Source organism: Plectropomus leopardus, chromosome 9 (genome assembly GCF_026936395.1).
Source record: "Plectropomus leopardus strain MGB_pleo_1.0 chromosome 9, ASM2693639v1, whole genome shotgun sequence".
Classification (NCBI taxonomy): Eukaryota; Metazoa; Chordata; class Actinopteri; order Perciformes; family Serranidae; genus Plectropomus; species Plectropomus leopardus.
The window spans coordinates 27,769,576-27,790,385 of NC_142184.1; the positions used below are offsets into that span (position 1 = coordinate 27,769,576).

Sequence of the window (20,810 nt, forward strand, 5' to 3'; positions counted from 1 at the left end):
TTGCACTGAGTGGTAGAATCCTATTTCAACATGGCGGCCGCGGGTTTGAAACTCTGAACAGGCAGAAAAGATAACATTCGCATTAACAGCCCCGTCGTTCGCTATATTTCTTGTTTTTTTCGCAATGTCAATCTCATTTTGCCATTAATTACAGAAAATGGTCCAAACAGAAGACATGTCCACTATGGCGGACGGCTGGAGAGAAGTGTTTGACAGAAGCCGGTTGGTTCCCCCGCCCAGTCAGACAGTCCGCCGGGCGGTGGAGAGCCACCACAGCCGGCCCCGCGGCTTCCAGCTCAGCCTCAGCCGGCTCACTGCCGCTCACCTCCCGCAGGTGATTGCCCACAGCTAGCGCTAAATGCTTCGTAGAAATTTAGAAACAGTTTTGCTCATAGCAGAAATGCGGTGGTAGTTAAACGACCTAAATTCCCTATAGTTATGAATTTGTGGAGTTGAGTCTGACTTTCGACAGTCACTGTTTAGGAAATACATAGTAAAGGGCTGTGCCGTATCTCGCCCTTCTAACGTATAATACGCCACAGTTCACCTGGAGAAAAGTAGCCAAACTACCATATAAAAGTTTTATAATTAAAGGTGATCTAGAATTTTACTGGTCAGTTACGTTGGCCTCTATAAAATGCCGGTATAAGCATGCTATGGATCCTCTTGTAAATTCGGTTTAGAGTTAATCCACCAAACACCACTGCAGCTAATCTTAATTTGTAATTATTTTATGGAACAAAAGAAACACTTTCAAGATAATCTATGAAATTTGTGTATTTCATGTATGCAGAATTTTCGGTTAGGATCTTGTATGAAGATGTTGAGTGAAACTCACTCATGAATGTTTGCTGAAAGGTTTAGCAACATTAAATTGGAAGATTGTGAGGTTTGTTTTTTCATTGGATTACCTGTGATTTCTCTTAAATTGGTGTTTCCCCTTTTTTTACTCACAGGAGATGTCAGAGGTGCAACAAGATTTGACCTACCAGGTGCGAGTGACCCTGTTTGATAGAAACCATCAGCAATTCTTTGGGAAAACATGGAGGAGCTCACCAGAAAGGATGAAAAACAACAAGATCTACTTTAATGAGGTAGCTTTACTATAACACTAAAATATACCCGACAACTGCAGAAAACACACAGCTGTGATTTAGTGTGTGTTAGGTTTTCGGGCTGTATTTAAACTCCGCTCGTTTTGTTTTGATAAGCAGTGGACTGATGATTATGTAGTGAAATCAATGCCCATTCAAGCATAAATTACATGAATTTAGCACAGCCATTATTTAATTAAAGCCAACTCAAAAGCTCCACCACTCAAGGCTTTCAATTAGCGCTGATGATTGGACTCTGTTCTGCTGCGCTGTTCAAAAGGTTGTCAGCCAAAACTTAGTGAGCTACAAACTGCCCTGACTGCAAATAAGTGATTCCATTTGTATCCAACAAGTCCCACTTTTAAGTGTCCTAGTCAGTTTCTCACCTTGCAAGTTTAAGAAGAGCACATTTTTATGTGAAGCAACAACTAATGAGAGTTATTGGAGATGATTTTTAAAAAAGAAAAATATGGATTCAGTACAAATTGATATCAGTTACCTTTTATATTGCTTTGTGGTTGACATGATGGATAGAAGATCAGTTAGTAATTACGCAGTTCAAGCTTTCAATTAGTGTTACAGTTAGGGATTAGATTAAATGGTCCTAAATCAGTCAGTGACTTTGACAATGTAAGAGCTAAAAGTTAAACGGGGCTGCTGCCTCGATAGATCGATTGTTTGTTTGCATTTTTGTGAGGCTTCAGTGAATCTGAACGACTCTTTCAACTACCAAAATCCACAGTCTGAACCATCCCTTTAAAAGTCAATAACACGTTCAAGTTGAACTGCAAAGGCGTAGTGATGTTGAGGAAGTCAGTGTGCTCAGATTAGTTGTGCTTGGCTTTGCATTGCTGTCATTTTTGGAGTGATGTGGTAAAACCAGCATCTTGTTCACACCTTTCAATTGTGGAGGCTTAGGTGTATTTTAGTTTTTCAACTCAGCCCTCCCAGTTCTCACACTCCCACTGAACAGATGTGAACAAAAATATGTGATTGATTTGCAGTCAGCATGTACCGGGCACAAGCCTTCAATATTTAACGTATTCCATAGCAGTTTCTCTGCCTCCTCTAAGATGTTCACAGATGCATCTCTCTAGTTCTCTGCTCATCCAACACAAGTGAGCAATAACAGACATTTCTCTCAGTTCACGTTCACTTTCATTATAGATTTAACTTTTCTGAACGACAGATTTAGAAGCCCCGCTTAGAACCAGTGCCAGTTCATTAGCAGCAGATATATTAAACCTGTGAGAAGCCTAGTGAATTCAAAATGGACCATTTGGCTTTATGTGCATCAATCAGTCACCTTAAACATCAAATCTGTTGATCCTGAAGAGTCACACTGCAGCACAGTGAGACAGGCAGCCCAACCACGTTACAATATGTTCATTTTGATTGACAAACGTCACATTGAGCCTTCGGTATCACACTATCTTCAGTTTTATCGTAGGTCTGCTGCGTACTGCTGGTAGGTGGAATCTTGGTCAGGCTCAGTAGAGGGCTGATCACTACATTGATGCTGGTGTGCTGAAGATTTTTCAACGACCAGAGTGAAGAAAGTTGTATGAAGTTACTTTTCTCTGCTAAAATCTGCTTGCTCTGTGACAGAAGCACAGGTCTTCCTGTGATGTGGTGATAAATTTAGTGTATTTCCTCATGTCATAAGTTTTATGTTCATGTTAGCGTTTGTATGCAGATTGCATTACTGAAAGCACGTGTTTGTTGGCCATGTCATCATGAAATAGGGCTAGGGGAGTTGTTTTATTTTCAATTATAATATTGTCTTCTAATGATTATAAAAACAAGATAATCAAGATAAAATTGTTATGCCACAGTCTATTTTCAGTAGGTTTTGAGAGTGCAGAGTTACTACATGTGTGATATTTATTTTGGTCTAATTTGTTTTTATGAATTTTTATATTATGTATTTAAGTTTATATATATATTTTTATATTATTTATATTTTATATCATTATTATCGGTTTATTTTGCATTTATTTCATTTGTGTTTTAGTTTAATTATATTAAAAGTTAAAGAAAATCCAGTGGTTAAAAATACATTTTTTGAGTTTAATTCAAAGCATGATTTTTCCAAAGTCAATAATTAATTGTGTTAAATAATCGTGATTAATATTTATATATCAAAAATAATACTGATTATGATTTTTGCCACAATAGAGTAGCCCTAATGGAAAACTCCTTCATAGTTTGGAGAGAAATTTGGTGTTATTGCATACTTTGCAATACGGTAGTATTTTTTGTAATGTTTCGGGGTGTGGTAATTTTTCTGCTGTGGTTGAGTTCATAACAACAAGCCACACCAAAGACTTGCTGCTATATTGTCTTGGGATTTTAACTGTAATGCATGCTCATCTGTGAGTCAGTGTGAATGAAGTTGGCCTTCTGGTTCAGTCAGATGTGGGGTTGGAGTTGCGCAGAAGTCTGCTGTCTCACTTTGTTGCACTTCAATTCTTTGCCAAACATTGTTCTTGGAGTCGTTTCTCCTCTATAATCACCATTAGACCAAGGGAACAAAGAAACAATTTCTTGATGTCAAACTGTGTGATGTACTCTTTGGAAGATGTGCTTTGATGATGAAATTTTCAATTACTTCTTGAAAATGCTAAAGAGAATGTCGAAGCTACGGAAGACAAAATATACCGCACTGATATTGAAATATGACACAAATCAGATTATCTCCATGCTATCGATTCAACTTGAAAGGACTTCTTTTGTTTAGCCGGGCACCCTGCGGCCTGTCATGTCCACGCTGCTTTGCAGCTTGTTTCCTGTACAGTGAGTGAAGTTGATGTTTTCATATAACCCTTTATGCTTCACTGTGCAATTCATTTTTTTAGTCTGTCCGATGTGAAGTAATTTAATGAAGGGCGCTACACTTTGATTTCAAAAAAGTGTTCTTGCTATGGTTTAAGCCAAAGATGATCACCATGGAGTTTTTTTTAACTCTACTGCACTATTACTACTACTATTGTAGTCTAAATATTGTTTTTGCAGGTAAATTCTGAATGTAAAATAGGTTAATTTCTTCTCTTATGTCTTTTATTCCATCAGATTAGTCTAGATCATTGTCCTGTGTAGGGTTAAACATGAATGTCTTTTTCAGTTGGGGCAAGTGGATCAGAAATCTACTTGTCTGAGTTCAGTATTTACTTGCCCTATTAAAATCTGTTTTATTTATTAACAGTTTTCAAGTCAGACTGTTAATTGCCATGTTGTATCTTTATTTAAGTTAATGAATCAGAACAAGGACACAATGAGTCACTGATGGGAAGCAACAAACATTCTTGCATATCAAAATTGGGGTAATAATTCCACCTCGTTCTTCCCTGAGATGGACTTGCCATTTTCTCGTGAGCGCCCAATCTGTGCTGAGCATGTGCAACTCTCAACAGAGATGAGAAGAAAGCAAGATGGCTCATTCCTAAGCTACTTCCATCATCAGCTCCAGAAAAAAAAGTACTGCTTGCCTGATTGGCAAGTGAGTCAGTAGATTTGCTAGCCTGACATGGCATTTTATTTGCAATGGGCAGTCCTTATTGTGGAGCCCTGCTGGGGTCAAGAGGAAGAGCAGAAATATTTTGCCACTTGTCGTTGTCAAGAGATATTTGACTCTTCATGCTAAATGCACCAACACTGACATGTGTTGTAGTTTATATAGTGGCTCTATGGAGACTGCTATTCATTTGATAACAATACACATTCATGATGTATGTTTTTGTGCTAGCTTTTGATATATATTTTTTAGAATAACAGACACATTTTCAGTACCAAAAAAGTATTGAGGTTTGATACTCAACCCTATAATGTCTCCCAGTGATGAAGTAATCTCTATTCAAAACAAGTGGTGAGCCCTTCTGGTTCTTGTAGTAGTGACACCTTTTGTTCTTGATGAAAGGGTTAACAAGGGCAGGAAGTCAATTGAAGTTGTGACCAAACAGCCCTCATAACTATGAAAAAGATGTATAACTACATTACACCTTCCGTAGAGTTTGTAAATGAAAACAGCGAGCTCTGAGAGATTAAATGTCAAGTGCTCTAAAATGACCACCATAGAGGAGTCATTCAATGTCTGTCAGTAAAACATTAGAAATCGACTTTTTGAGTGTATTCATTTTTATGAAAAACATCACTCATTTATTTCCTGGTAATTCATTTGCAATAATAAACTTAAAGCTCTCATTGTGGTGAATGTATTGGCATAATAATAATAATAATAATAATGATAATAAAAATAATACTATAACAATTCAAAGCAAAAGCAATTATTTTATGCCTGCGGTGGAAGGGAGAAAGAATGAGGAAACAAGCTTTTACCGCCTCTTCTTCATTTATGTAAACTCATCTATTTTGCAGTCATCTTTCAAACGTCTGCCCTTCACTTTGAGAGAAGAAAACTTTCAGCAGCAACTATTGGTCCCCTCTGTTATCTTCCCCCCTTCTATGGTAATGTAAAGCCAGAAGTCAGGGTCAAACACAGAACAGCAGCTCTGCTGATGGCAGGTATTTAGCATCATCTTGTTCAAAACTAAACACTTGAAGATAAATTCCTTGACCCTCAATCCTCTGAATCAGTATAACCTCAGTGCCCTGTGGAGTTTTTCTGTGAAAGGGTCATCAGTTGTGAGCTAGAAAACGTTCCCCTCTATGGTTTCATCCCTCTAAAATGTATTTCCCAGCATTATGTTTCCCATCTCTTTGAAGTCATTATGTTATTTTGGAGCAGATATCTGTGGAGCAGCTGGTTGTCTGTGTTCTCTCTCAATCAAACATCTGAAGGCCTCTGTACATCCTGGTTGGAGGCCAGTCACCCACTGTTTTATGATCGCGTCACTGCTGAGCTCCTCTGTAACCTTCAATGTTGGCGATGCCCGGCCTGCTTGCGGTGTGAGCTGCCACACAAGATGTTTTGAGAAACTCTTTTGAATGGAAAGAATACCGTGAGCTGTAGCTGGCTGATAAATGCAGAGTGTTGCATAAGTCTTTTACAGAGCCGCCAATGAGTCACAGCTATGGCACATTTTGATTTCCAGTTTTGTCACCATCTGTTTTCTCTCCTTCCCTCTGCTTGATGTTCTTTTGATCGAACAATCTCTCACAGTGTATGGCCTCACTTTGATCCACCATAATAGTCGTAGTCTGTATAAAAACCCACTTGGTATCCCAATAAGCGTCCAAATCCTATTATCCATCCAGGGTAATAATATAAACCACATCATATCCTATCAGGATGATAAAGTAGGGCTGGCCCTCTCTGTGTCGTGCCGCAAGAGCTGCACCAGCTTTTTTATTGGATTTGGCCCGATGCACTCGCATTCATGCTGGTGTTTATGAGTGGCAAATTGCTGTTTGATATCCAAATAATGTCAGAGGGGGGATCCTCTCCTAAGTTACAGGAGCGGGGTGAAAATTGCAAGGCCCCACCTTCCTCCTCGCCTCAGTCAGCCATGATGGATTGGTTTTAATATCGCATGAAAAGCAAAGATGCGCCGTGATAAAAGAGAGAAAGAGGGAGCTCTTACTAAATCTATTTTCTTGCTTTGTCTCCACATTTCTTTCTTTTTCCAGTAGAGGTGAGACGTTTTGACAGTGACGATGTCTGTTGCTTTTTGTTCCGCTTTACGAATTGTTTTCGAGTTGTCAAGTCTGAGTTATGAAGCTTTTATTTTGAAAGTGGAGAGCACATTTGGATTTGATTCTTTTGTCAATGCTTTAATGGTTTTTTAAAATCTTTTGAAAGGCTGCTTTTATGCTTGGAATGAAGCAAGTACAGCACAATACATTCACACAGAAAATCTAGCTTTGCTTGAGCTAAGTCTTTTTGCTTGGATGCACAAAGGGAAGTTTAGGTTACTGTACATTTCCATTGATTGGATTTTGATACAGAGGAAGAACAAGGACAATTGTGTCATGTCATGGGCTTCTGTGTATGTGCTTTTTAAAAATATCTCTAGACTAGTATCATTTTTGTTTTTTTCTCTTGTTTTTATCCTGCTATAAAGTCCAGTATGTCCCTGAAATCACTCACCACTTTCACTTTCTCGACCATTGCTGGTTTTCTTTCATCGTGATTCATATTATTTAACAACCGTTAACATTTCCTACAAGGCAGCTCTCTTTGCAGTCTAATGTAGTGCAAGTTGTGGGCAGTAGAGGGCAATGTTGTGCTTCAGACGGTGCAGACGGAGGAGTTGAGAGACCGTAGGAGGCAGAGAGAAATGTGCATCTTTCTGCATTGTCTCTCACTGTGATCACTCCATTTGAACTCCCTGCATTCACAGGGAGCCAGTGGTTCCTTCTCATATGTGCAACATTATCAGGCCGACAGCTGGGCTTTGGAGAAAAGGCCAAGTTTTGTTCCTGTCCGTGCAACCTCTGTTTTTTTTTGGGTCTCCAAATGCTGTTAGGCGTGACGTAGGTAGCGCTGCACAGAATAAACTGGGAGTAACACACGCACACGTACACACATGCATATTTTATTTCTCTACCCTTTATTCCTTTGTCTGTTTTCCTTGCCCTAACCACATGCCTACACCTAACCCCTGTGCGAACCCTCTAACCTTAACCCTGCGATAAACTAAAGTAGACCCACAGCAGAATGGACTATCATGTCTTAGTCCCCACAATGTGATGAAAACAATACCCCTCACCACCATATGCACCAACGCGCACACACACACACACAGCCTTATTACATGACTTCAAAGCGCTGAAAAGCAGAAGAAGACAGTGCTTCACCGATGGGAAAACATTTGAACATCAGTCATGCAATTCCTCCGCTTTTGTTTCTCGAATAGTTGTTCTCTAAAGAGCAAACTGGTTTCAAAGTGAAGAATCCCATATGGTTCAAACTTGAGCTCGGAGTAATGAAAATGTGGCAGTAGTCACATTCATCCTGTAAAGCATAAGTTTCTCCTTAAAGCGTACAATATGTTGCCAAATTTAAGCTGTCAGTGCTGTAGAGAAGCTACAGTTAAAGCCTCCAACCCCCCTACCCCTCCGCCCCCCTTTTTGGCTTGCTTTCTAAAATCAGACACATACTCCAGAAAGGCTGGCTCAGCTGAAGAAAAACTTCTCTTTTGACTTTATTATATTTGTTGTTGTGTGTGCTATAGTGTTTGCAGTCTATTATGTAGGATTGCACTCGTGATCTATTTAAGTGTGTCCATTTAGCGGTCACGTAGGAAGAAACTCTGCCCTTTTTGCCAGTGTTTAGAGAAAAGGTGAGATTATATTGTATTTCAACTCTTAATTTAACTCCACAATAAAATAATAAACTGTTTGCAAATGAAAATGATGTTCCTCTCTGTTGATAGGTTTTTAGGTGTTTCAGGCTGAAAATAGGCAAACATCAGTGATAGAAGGGGCCTATTGATTTAACCTGTAATGTTTATTTTAGCTGGTTTAGGAATGATGCTGCTTCTCTGTTTGTCCTTTATATTATGGACATTATAGCATGACGGTTACCATGCCAGGGTTTCTACATTTTTAAAATCAAGGGATAGGTTTTGTTTGGATTTTATTGACCCAAGTATCAATACTGGTAGTGCTTATCATTTTTCTTATGTTACTGTACTCTTATTTATATTTCTTCCTAATTCTGTAAATAAGATGGGCTTTACCTGAGAGCAACTGACAATGTGGAATCACTGTTATGCATGCTGGCTAGCAACTCGAACTCAGTTGAGTGGGCGGATTCAAAGGTCTGGACCCAGGCAAGCTAGCTGTAGCAACAGTCTGTTTGTCGTAATCGAAAATGAATAAAATGAGAGAATATTTGCATGGCATTGGTTTTCATTTAGATTTTTCGTAGTTAAAGAAAAAATTCTGGTGAGCGTGCTTGCCTAACCCTAACCCTAACTCGCCAATGTTAGTATAACAGAGGATGTTTACCCTCAATAATAGACATGCTGCACGGTTGGGAATCAGTGGCACTCATGTACAGTGTCAAATACATGGCATTCTTGGAATTAAGGACCATGTTGCATGGAGAGATGTTTCAGCATGTTACTGATGTTTCCCATGTTACTTGAAATGATCCATTCATAGACATTACATCATTACAAGCTGTTGTCATCTTTCGTCATGAAATCAAGCCAAGCTTTAGACATTTCTTCTACTCGCTTATTACTCCTTGTTCCCTAAATTTCAGTGGTGTTGATGCATGAGTTCCTCATCATTGTTTTGCAATGTGCAACTGTTAAAAAAACATTCTGTTATCGATAAAATGAGTGATAAAATGATTTCTTTTTTTTTTGGAGGTGGTTCTTAACTGGAACCAAATCTTGATTCCCAACCCTACTCTTCAGTTGCCATCACTTCCACCACTAAGTACATACCTCTTAAACAATGGAAAAAGTAACAGTAATTGTATTAAACAATGAATAGCTGCAGTATGAAATCATGTTAAAAAAATGTACGCTACGTCTTAGCCAACACCCACGCAGGTGTTTTCTCTTAGCTCGATTAGACCTGTTTCCAGCACTTGACTGACAGCTCGCTCCAGCTGCCCCTCTATGTCAGGTCAACTTCTATCATTCTTACTGGTATGTTGAGACTGGTGACCTATGTGCCGAAATCAACTTAAGAAGAGGTGCTGAAAACAACTGTGTGGGTGGGCAGCGCCTTCAAACATCACTGTTCATTCTTGACCTCGGAAACAGTAATTTGACAAAACAGTCAGAACTCAAGGTCCATTTAATATGTGTTGTTCAGAATTGTGTCCTCTGGTGGTTCAGGCAGAAAAAAACAACTGAGGGGCGTGACATTTGATGTCAGGTATCCTGCTTTAAAAAAGACAGTCGAGAGCCAGTCATGCACAATATATGGCGTGTTTGTATATATACAACTGAATACTGTGTGGGTGGTATTTGATATAATGGTGCAATTATCACCTTTTATTTCAAATGCATAGCTTACACTTTGTAGCTTATGGACCTGTTGCCTGTTGCCATACATATACATAACTGCCTTTATTGAGTAGGTTCGATAAAAAGAGTGATTAGTCCTGTTCCCTGTATGTGAAAGTCATTAGAGACAGCCTCACTGTGTATGTGTCTGGTTTGAAAATGTCGGCTGTTTGAAAGTACATTGTTGTAATTATGGCACCTGTCCATAAACCATCACATCTAAAGCAGAATGTCTTCTCAACTCTTTCACAAGCTGCGTTTTAGACAAACTGTGATGAAAATATTAATCAGGATACACATTTCTGCTCAGCCTATTCTGCAAGGCAATTGTACATAACTATATTTGTTGTGGTATTATATTGTGTCGTTTTTATTCTTGTATGATTAGCTGTGTAGTCAGTCTTTCGGCTTCCCGTGGCTTGCTCGTGAATCTGTCAGTGCTGTATGTACATGCTATTTCTCATTTTGCATACACACGGGTACATGTTTGCAAGAAATTGTAAACGTTTCCACCGCTGAGGCAGATATGTTGGTAGATTTTGACCTTTTCATACGAGGGATGAATAAGAAAACTAAATTTGTTTTCAGTGTTGTTCTTAAAAGTCCTGTGTGTAGGATTTATATCGGCAGAAATGGAATATAATAAGTACGTTTTATTTAGTGTATAATGGCCTGAAAATACTTTTTTTGTGTGTTTTTGTGACTTTGGAATGAGTTATATATATCTTCAAAGGAAGTGGGTTCTTGTCTATGAAGATTGCCATGTTTATGACTGGCTTAAGATAGTGCCATTAGTATTTCGTATCATCCACCTTAGTTAGAAGCATGAGCACCATAGGAAACACATTTTTACTTGAAACTACTTAATGCTGTGTTTTTACTAGTTTAAAGCCATCAGGTTCATATGTTTTAGAGAGGAAAAAACCTCTGTTGATGCCGCGGCTTCTAGTAAAAACATCTGGACAATGAACACTAAAGGAACTCTGACTGGGAGAAGTTTCAGCTGGCTGAAATCTGCAGTTCTCCTCACTGCCAGACACCACTAAATCTCTCTAAAACTCGCACACTGTTCCTTTAAACCAAAAGCTGGGAATAATGTGTATATTTAGTTCTTATAACTGACAGTGATTTTTATAATATTTCCTGATACCTAAACAAATAACAAGTATTGTATGCATGTCAAAACCCTGGTATAGCTATTTACTCTGCCATAGAGCTCAATTTTTTTTTAGAAATATTAAAAGTCCTGTCAAAAAGAAGTTAGAACATCTTTAGCTTCTATACAGAAACATATATCCCAGTGAAACTAATTGTTTAAATGGTGTAAAGTTACAAGAGGTATTTAAAACCAATCCTTCGCAATCGACCACTAAAAGGTAGGCAGGCTTCGAGTGTAGCCTACTCAGGAGCTACAGCACATAGTTAACTGCATGCACACCTCCCTCGCTGTGAGATCAGGAGAAGGATGAGAGAGAGTCGAAGGAATTAGACCTCGGTCGCATTGTTTTGTATAAAAAAAACAAAGGTTTTGTCCACTGCTATCCGAACACACATCTCATCTCTCACCAGTCGCCCAGAGTTTCATTTGCGTGGATGAACTTCTGTTCAGCACCTGAGTGCAGGATGAGTCTTCAGACATAATTACAGCCGTTTTACAGAAGGAGAAAAGACAGCGACTTTGATGTAAAAATGCTCTGATGCGGGTTTTTTTTTAACATATATTCAGAATATAACGAGATAAATGACCAATTAACACAGTGACACAGGATTAAAACAGGGAAAAATTATTTTTAATTTCACTGGGTCTTAAAAAACACATCAGTGAGCCACACTGTTGCTCTGGGAATTGCGTTCCTTCAGTACCATGAACATGGGTACTGAAGATTATTTTTTGAAGCCAAAAGTATTAAGAGACAGACTAACACATTGTTTTTCTTGGTCTTTTCATGAGATTTGTTGACAGTAAGAAAAATATAAAATAACAATAGCCCTTACACAAATTGAATTGTGTTCCTTTTTGAATGCTCACTCACTAGTCCAAAATGGCCCAAAGGAGTCCTCCTTTAAACTGCTTAGAGCTGAGATAAATGGCGAGCAGTAAAACAAGAACCTATATTGAGTCTTGTTATATTCTGTCTTCCATTCTCTTTTTTACAAGGCAAGGCATTTCCTACAGTAAATGTAGCGAGCCTATGAAACCCGCTTGTGTGAAAAGCCATATGATTGATGGACAAAGGAGCCGCTACAGCAGCACAGACAGGCCTTCAGCTTACCTCGGGGCTTAATTCCTTCTCCCAACTGGCATGCCACACTAAGAGATATACACTTCAATTATACATGGGGATGGTGGGGGCGCAGGCGCTGCTGCCTTGCTCGAGAACTGATCAATATTTCAGCTCCAACGGGGACCAAACATCTAGCGGAGCAGCTGCTGCTTAACAGCTTTACACACTGGAGTGGCACACCCCGTAACACACAGCTATATGCCGTAGGTGTGTGTGTGTGTGTGATCAGGGGAATTCAAGGGCCACAAGAGCTGCTGCCGAGGTGACAGTAGAGATGAGAGCCCCGAGGAGGTGTTAGGTGTGCATGTGTTACTTGTGTGTAGTGCATTTTGACTTGATTCTTACTTGACTCTTCTCGCGCCATCTCTAGCTCATTTCTCTTTCCGTCACTCCCTCTTTTCCTTCCACACATGCAAACAAACACACACAGGCGCTCAAACGCACGCACCGAGTGAGCTCGTCCCTATAGTTCTGCTATCAGCTCTCCCGGGGGTCTGTATTGCCTGTGTGTGGGGTAGAGAGGGAGAGAGAGAGACACTGAGACACAGATAGAAAGAAAGAGAATCTGTCTGTCTTGTACTTTGTTGTTCCAGGCTTTGACATGTCAATTCCCGACTTCCATTGAAATATACCTTTATAGAATACCTTTTTGAATCTGAAGTTTGGCAGTGTTCCTCCAGCACTTTCAACGTTGTATATTTCCTGCATTCCTCCCCTATTGTGATGCACCTCCAGCATTCACAGTCGGTGCCCGCAGTTTGTCTGTGAGGCATTTCAGACAGGATTTACAAAATGTCAGGAGACCAAAACCTGGGTGACAAACTAAGACTTTACCCGGCGAGTGCTGAGATCTGTCGGTGGCAAAGCTGGGGATGTTGTAGAATGCAGAATCTTTTGGATTTTATTTTTTTGTTGAAGTCAGGGACAAGGCAGCGAACACCAGAGGCACTGAAGCTAAAAACGAGGAACGGGGACTCGGGGAAAAGGGTATGGGAGTTGTGCTGATTGGGAGGTTTTTATTGTGTACAGGCATGTGTTAGGGAAACTGGCGTGAGTGTGATGCTGACAGTAGGTGTGAACTGCCATTGAAGCAGGCTCGCTACATGGAAAATGTCTGATGGAATTACTCCACTACTGCTGTTCTTTCATCTTGTTAATTTCTCATCTGTCCCAGACCAGCCTTGGCTGTGATCCAGGGCATATAACCTGTCAGCGCACATGTAACTCAGAATCGACGTTCCCTCTGCTTTCAGGACCTTAGTTACTTTTCGGCTTCATCTGTTATACCCGTGTCAGTTTAGAGCCATTATCCATCATTGTTAGTGTTTGTCTTCTCCATATTGTATCGGGAGAGAAAGAGTTTGCCCGTTTCTTTCAGGTGATAACAGTGTGTTTGCAGGCATGTGGCATTTAGACACACTACTGTGAAATAAACATTTGCCTTGGTTTCTGTGGGTACTGAGGATAATAAGTTTGATCCACAGTTTTCTCTTTGGACAACTTTTTCCCAGTTTAGCATGACATGTACCATAGATCATTTTAAGAAGATGCCGTTAACCTCTCCACAACATTTAAACTAGCACTGTCATCAGGTAAAAAAAAAACCCTTTGATTTACCTGTTGACCCATTTTAATATTGCAAAAATGAATGGCAAAATTGCCATGTTTATCTTTCATAAATCTAAAAGACTGATTGCCACAAAATTGACAGAACATTTGTACACGTGACTCAATGCCTTCCTCTTGTGCTCTCCCTGGAGCCAAACTGTTCATTTTTCTACAAAATATTTGTTTCCTTATAGTCTGTGTCGTCAATAAAGCAATTGAATAATAGCAAAAAGCTATTAGACTTGTTGCTCATTTTCCTTATAGGAACACTTAACGCCCCAAATGATCATTTCTTCAACTCGTGTTGCAACTTTGTTTTTCTCACATGACTCCGATGAACGGAAATCCAGACATGGGGATGTTGGTGCTTTATAGTTTTCTTTCCACTGCCCAAAAAAAACAAACAAAGTTTTTCTGTCTGGCCTTGACTTGTTTTTAATGTTCCTGCTTGGCTTAACATTTAGAGGATGCAAATCGTGAGCTACAAAACCACAGAGTGGCTCATGATTTAGAATGAATTTTGTGAGAGCAAAAGGAAGCAAAAGGTCAATGAAATGCTCAAGAGTGTGTGGCATTGATGCGTAATTGCTGCTGCTGCAGTGTAGCAAGATGGTCAGCCATGATACCAGTCACAGATCTAGAGCTGCAAGATAGTGGACACAGAGCCAGTGTTACAAAGACTAGACTCCATTCAGTCAGGATCTTTGTGATTAGAGATAAGGATGTTTGTGCTCTTTGCTTAACATTTGGACAACCAAAGTGAAATTATGTTCTGAGTATTTTTGCATTACAGATGGCAAATATAAAAAGAAAAGACCTTGAGATGTGGCTGAAAGCTTAAAAAAAAGAGAGCATGCCAGATGTTTTCATGTACTTTACTGTTTATAAATGTTTTATTTTTCTATGTTAAGGAAGGTATTAAAAGGATTTTGAAATTTATCAACAATTTTATATCAACAACCAATTTCTGTATTTTCAAAAAAATGTTAATTACAAAGATGAGGATCCCACTGCGCATAATTTTATGTTGGATTCTTTTACCTATGGTTATCGTTATGTTTTTATTCTCTACCTTTGAATTGTGGTCGATACCCACTAGGTCTGGCAATCACCTGAAACTTGAATTAAATCAGGATCTATCAGATCAAACAATAAGTAAACAAGATAATGAATCTGACTCTTGATGCCAGCTTTTGCTAATTGACGGTTTTTCAGTTATCGGTGCTTTGGACACATTTAGGTCCGTGCCAGAATAGCATTGAGGTTCAGTCGTATACGTGCTGGCCAGGCATCTTCAGCTACAATGACAATAAAAGGCTGGTCACTTCTAAATAAAGTAGCTTCACTAGCTGTTTAAATTGTCTGTAGTCTAAAATAGCCTCAGATGGAGATTTTTGAAAAATGAGAATTACTGGTCGATGAAAGTCTTTGCTGGATAGAAATCGCATCACTGTCACCCTCGTTCCTTGGAGGGATTCCACATAATTGGGCTGTTTCTCCAGTAATTGCTGCAGTCCTCTCATCTTTGGCTGATAAATCAGCTTTTCCCCTGTCCTCCACCTGTTCTTTTTACTTTTTTCTCCTCTCTCTGTTTTGTCCTTATGACATAAACTTTTATATCAAACCATTTTTTTTTTCTTTAACTTCAGCCACATTGCACACCTCAGGGGACACGTTCACTGCCTCCATTAATGCAGTCGTAGCCTCTTTTTTTCCTTGCACCAGTCACTCAGGTGATAGAAAAGAACACCTTTTCTGCCTTCAACTTCTCAATCAGCTCCATTACACTGCTTGTTCTTTTTTTCCACCTGTCATGCTTCAGGATTTCACAAGCTGCCTCCTTCACTTCTACATCTCTGATCCTGCAGAATGGCCACCTTAAACAGTATATAGGGTTTCAGGAGTGTATTATGCTAATGGTAAGATGTAAGCAGACTTCCTACAAAGATCCAAAGTTACCATCTGTTCAGCAAGCACAACATTGCATTTAAGTTAAATGTTTTCTCTTCAGAAGATCATGTTATTTTGCCCCAATCAGTCACCAGTGACTGACTTCTACCTGCCTCTTTGTGGTCTGTTTGACGTTGACACAGAAGCTGTTAGCAATCGCTTTGGAGCAATAGCTTATATTGCAATAATTAGCATATCACAAAAACATTTAAAATGGCCATAACATTGTATCAAGAACTAAGTACCGTGATAATACTGTATCAGGGGCCTCTGGTGATTCTACCCTTTCTGTCAAGGTAATGCAGCTCTACTATGCGTGGATGTGTGACAACATTTTGCTTACCTTCACATACGTTTCCTCATTTTCTCTCTGTGTTCTGTCTCCTGCTTCATGTATGCCAGCTAGCTGAAAGTTTGAATAGAGTTGGTGCCGTAGACATTGGGCAAGTGACGTATTCCCACCTACAAAGCTCAGACGAGAACAGCAGAAGACTTGTCTTAAATGATCAAGAGAAAAAGGGGGATGGTGGTTGTTATTCAGAAGTTTAAATTTGTCCAGGTCCAAATTATATTCAGATTAATAAGCACTTATTTTTGGAATTCATTGCAAAGACTTCACATTGATTGTTGGAACTCGTATTGCTATCCTATTTGTTAAGTTGAGGTGCATCAAGCTGCTGCCAGAGTTGTTGTTTTTGTTCTATTTGGGATTAATTATCCTCCAGTCTAATTAGGACCGACTCTGACGGTCTGTTTTCTTTTTTGGATCTGCCCTCTTTTTAGTAGATTTTCCTTGGGTCAGTTACACATCGGGTCTAAACTGTCGGACCAGTGAGGACCTCTTGTTAAAAGTCTGTTTGGTTCAACTGCCACACAAATGCATACGCAGTCCTATCTGCCTCAGCTGCGATCCAGTGACATTATTGGCCAAAAGGCAGCCCGAAGCCTCCATCCCTGTCATTTTCTCTGCCTCTTTATCATCCACGCTGCCGTCTCTCCTATCCTGGTGACAGTCACAGAATTTCACACCGAGAGGATTTGTGATGCTGATACCCGCTGTTTTCTGTGCCTGTCAAATGACTCTCTCTCTCTCTCTCTCTCTCTCTCTCTCTTTCTCTCTCTCTCTCTGTCTCTCTGTCTCTCTGTCTCTCTGTCTCGCTGTCTCGCTCTCACTCCCCCTGAAACTCAAGGCGTTGGCTATCCTGCCAAAACTAGTATCAAAGCATTACAGCCAAAAATCTTCCTGAGTGCTTGCGCCTGCTTAGCTTCATAGCACTTCATGAGCTGAGCTATGACTTTGAGTTTTTGCTTTTAACAACAAAGTCCCAGGGGGAAGGCACAGTGTATACAACAACTTTAGTAGATAAACAGTAGGAGCTCACAGTTATATGTATACACTTATGTACTGCAGTAAAGCCTCATTGTGTGCTTTTTTTCAGTGCTGCATTATGACAGCCTTTATTCATCCTAGACACACGTGCACACACAGTCACATGCATGCAGGTACATGCTTAACATGCAAATATTTCATACAGGCTTGCAGACATGTGCAGCTGGCCTGTTATCTAAGTCCTAGGTAGCTGACACCGGAGCTCCCAGCCTCCCAGCCAGCGTGTTAGCTAAATGGAAATGCCCTGTTTGCTTTTCTTTTGGGAAGCCTCCGGGGGTCAAACTACAGGGCCCTGTCAATTACACTCCAGTTGCTTTGGACCTCTCTATGCAAAACCAATGTTCATTTGCAGCCTCTTTGTTTTGTGCAATGCCTGTGATTCCCCCTTCAGTGCTTGCCCAGTTGCCCACAAGTCAGGCATTTGAATGACCACCTCGAGGGGGCAGGAAGAATTAGTCTCAGCTTTTACATTTTGATAGCACTGTGAGAGGCGCATAATTGCTTATTTAGCACCACCAGCCACTAATAGGACTCCATGAAGCTATTACACAAGTTTTTGTTCATGTTTTCCAAAAGGAAGTTTTATGTACGCATCACAAACCTCTTATTACTGATCAATACTGTAAGACAGACAATAAGTTAGCTCTGTGATTTAGTGTGTTACTAAAACAGCTGAAAAACCAATTATAGATATAGAATATATTTTAACTTTTTATCAGTGTATTAATTTTATGCAATAAATTAGAGAGTGCAAACTAGCTTAAACTGACAAAGCATAGTCCAAAAATGTCTCTCTTCACACCACATCGAATTGTTTTTGTCTCAAGGGCAGCATGATAAGTTTATTTCTGCATTTTACCAGCAGTGCAACCAAAATTGCATACTATGCATGACATCATCAATATGTGTATTATTGTCCCACATTTTTTTGTGTGAATAAATAGTAGAGGGGCTGCAACTAATGATAATTTTTGTTGTCAATTTATCTGTTGATTATTTTTTCAATTAATCAGTTGGTTGTTTGCTCTGTGAAAAGCCAGAAAATTGTGAAAAATGTCAAACAGTGTTTCCCAAAGCCCTAGATGACATCCCCAAATGTCTTGTTTTGTCAACATCTCAAACATTTTCAGTTTACTGTCATAGAGGAGTAAAGAAACCAGGAAATATTCAAATTTAAGCAGCTTTTTTCTTCAAAAATGAATGAATGCAGTGAATCGATTATCAATTTAGTTGGCAGTTGACAACTAACCTATTAATTGATTCATCGTGCAGCTCATCGAGACAATGACCTACCACATCACTTCCTGAGAACCTTCTTGTGGGTTGTAAATGTGTAACCATGGTAACCCTGGTCAATCCCTGCTAACCTCAGTTTTGGTGGCAATTTATAAATAATTAAAAATATAGATATACCTGTATAACTCCAAGAAAAGTGAAAACTTATACTTTTAAATTGAAGAATTATCGACCTTACAGTGCTATCTTGGTAGCTGTCGACCATTGCTTGTTGTGAACGTTGTCATCTAATACATTGCATTTTGGATTATTAATGATGATGTAGTGTACAGTGTTTGCATACTGTAATATTTCACCAGAAATAATATGCAATTCATGTACCATTGGTTTTATACTGAGGTACTGGACATGCTAAAAAAATCACATATTGTTTTACCATACTGTATGTTAGTATGGAATTTGAGATGCAGCCCATGATACATCTCTTACCTGCTGCCACAGCAAGTAAAACCAGCTTACCATGAGATGGATGTAAAACAATTCAAAGCGGAACAACATCACAATTCTCCCTTCATCTCTCTTGCTCTCTCTTTTCTACTGTAGCTGTACATCTGAAAACAGCTCCCTCACGCTTTAATTTGCCTTTTTCCTGTCATAGTTAAGTTTTCTGTCTCCCACAAAGGGGTCTCTGTAAAGCCCCCAGAAGCTGCAGACAGGCTGGTTGTTGGGAGTGACAGTGACTTTAGGCTACATGCCTCTGTGCTGATGATGTTTTAATGTCACCCCATCGCCGTTCGCCCCTCTTTACTCAAGTTGCGGGGGGATGGATATTTACCCCTGTGAGAATCGATTACTGCTTTGTTGACAGTCGCTGCGGAGTATAACCTCTCATTAGGTCCGACATATGCTGCGCCTGGCATAGCTGCCGATGCAAGCTGTTTTCTCAATGACATCTCCCAGTGCTCCTGTGGCGTCGGGAAGGAGCAAGATCTCAGAACATTGCCTCTAATGTAAAGTTCTGGGGGAAGAGAACTGTTGGTTATGCTAGTCTTGAAATTGTACAAATTTGGAACTTTGCTCAGGCAAACTGAAGTGAGTGTCAGTGTTGAATATTTCAATGTGAGATGAAATATATTTCCATAGCTAGAGGGGTAACAGTATGCGAAATTAAAAATTTAGAATCCTCTTTTTCTCAAAAGGCGACATTTTGCATTTATCAATAAGTTATCTTAAACAAAACAACTGACTTCTTGTTGGCAAACACTTTTCTTCATTTGTGCACAAAACATTATAACACATCTATTTCCTATTTGCATAACTTTTGCCCAACTCGCTTGATACAGTTGGTTGAAGACATGGCACCATCATACTTTTGCCCTTCTCTGAACAACAACACATGATATGTAAAACCGCTTTTCCCACTGCTCAAAAAAGCCCACTAACGCCTGCTAACATCTGGCTTTTGTATGTAATTGGAAAACTTCATGGCATTCACACCCAGGTCAAATGACTCTGCAGTAGTCACAAGTATTTAGATATTGGCTTTAAAATGAAATATCGGATTCGGCCAACATGCTGATTTCTGACGATATCACAAAACGATATTTCTTTTATTGACAAAGTAAACATGTACAAAACATCAACCCTAAGTTGAAGTGTTTTTCGTATTGAGCTCAATGAATGAATGTCACATACACTAAAAAGCATTGTATTTGATGTTTCCATCTGCTGGTGGGCCATCACAGTAAGACTATGCGTAATGTGAGGTTAATTCCACTACAGAGGAGACTTGATGATCAATAAATTAGGTGAGGAAATAAGTGGATTTATTGATTTCAGCTTCAGTATTGGGTATAGGTTATTGGTAATCAGTCAAATTAGTTGTTCTATATTTGCATATTGTATATTGGCAAAAAATCTAATATCATGCATCCCTAATGGAAATACAACACCTGGGTTAAATGCCCTAATTCTAGCTCCTTCCTATGTTTAAAAAAAAAAAAAATTGGTCGAGAAGGGGTGAGAAATCTCCATATGTGAATTTCTTTTGGAAAATGAAATAAAAACAGCTCAGTGTGGTGGAACAAGTTGCACCTAAAACATGACGCATGATGTGAAAAACTACACAAATCTGCAAAAATATTTATTCAAAACACTTGACACTCTTTTATCCTTAGTTAAGCTTTTTGTTTTAAAATATTCATAACCACTCATGTCTGCTTTCTTGAGCATTGACTACATCCTTTGAAAATCTGAATTATTTCAAACTGAGTAAAGGAGATGTTTGCTCTATGGGGACATTTTTGTTTATTTATTTATT

The 20,810-nt window shown here is 39.3% G+C and overlaps 1 protein-coding gene across 2 annotated transcripts in view; it reads left to right on the forward strand.

Moving 5' to 3' along the window:
• nphp4 (nephronophthisis 4) overlaps positions 1-20,810 on the forward strand; it is a 198,305-nt gene continuing 177,495 nt past the window's right edge. For both annotated transcript variants that reach the window (XM_042491381.2, XM_088082428.1), the window contains exons 1-2: positions 1-334; positions 957-1,094. In XM_042491381.2, coding sequence (XP_042347315.2) covers positions 158-334; positions 957-1,094 — 315 coding nt within the window. In that variant the 5' untranslated portion in view covers positions 1-157. The remainder of the gene's footprint in view (positions 335-956; positions 1,095-20,810) is intronic.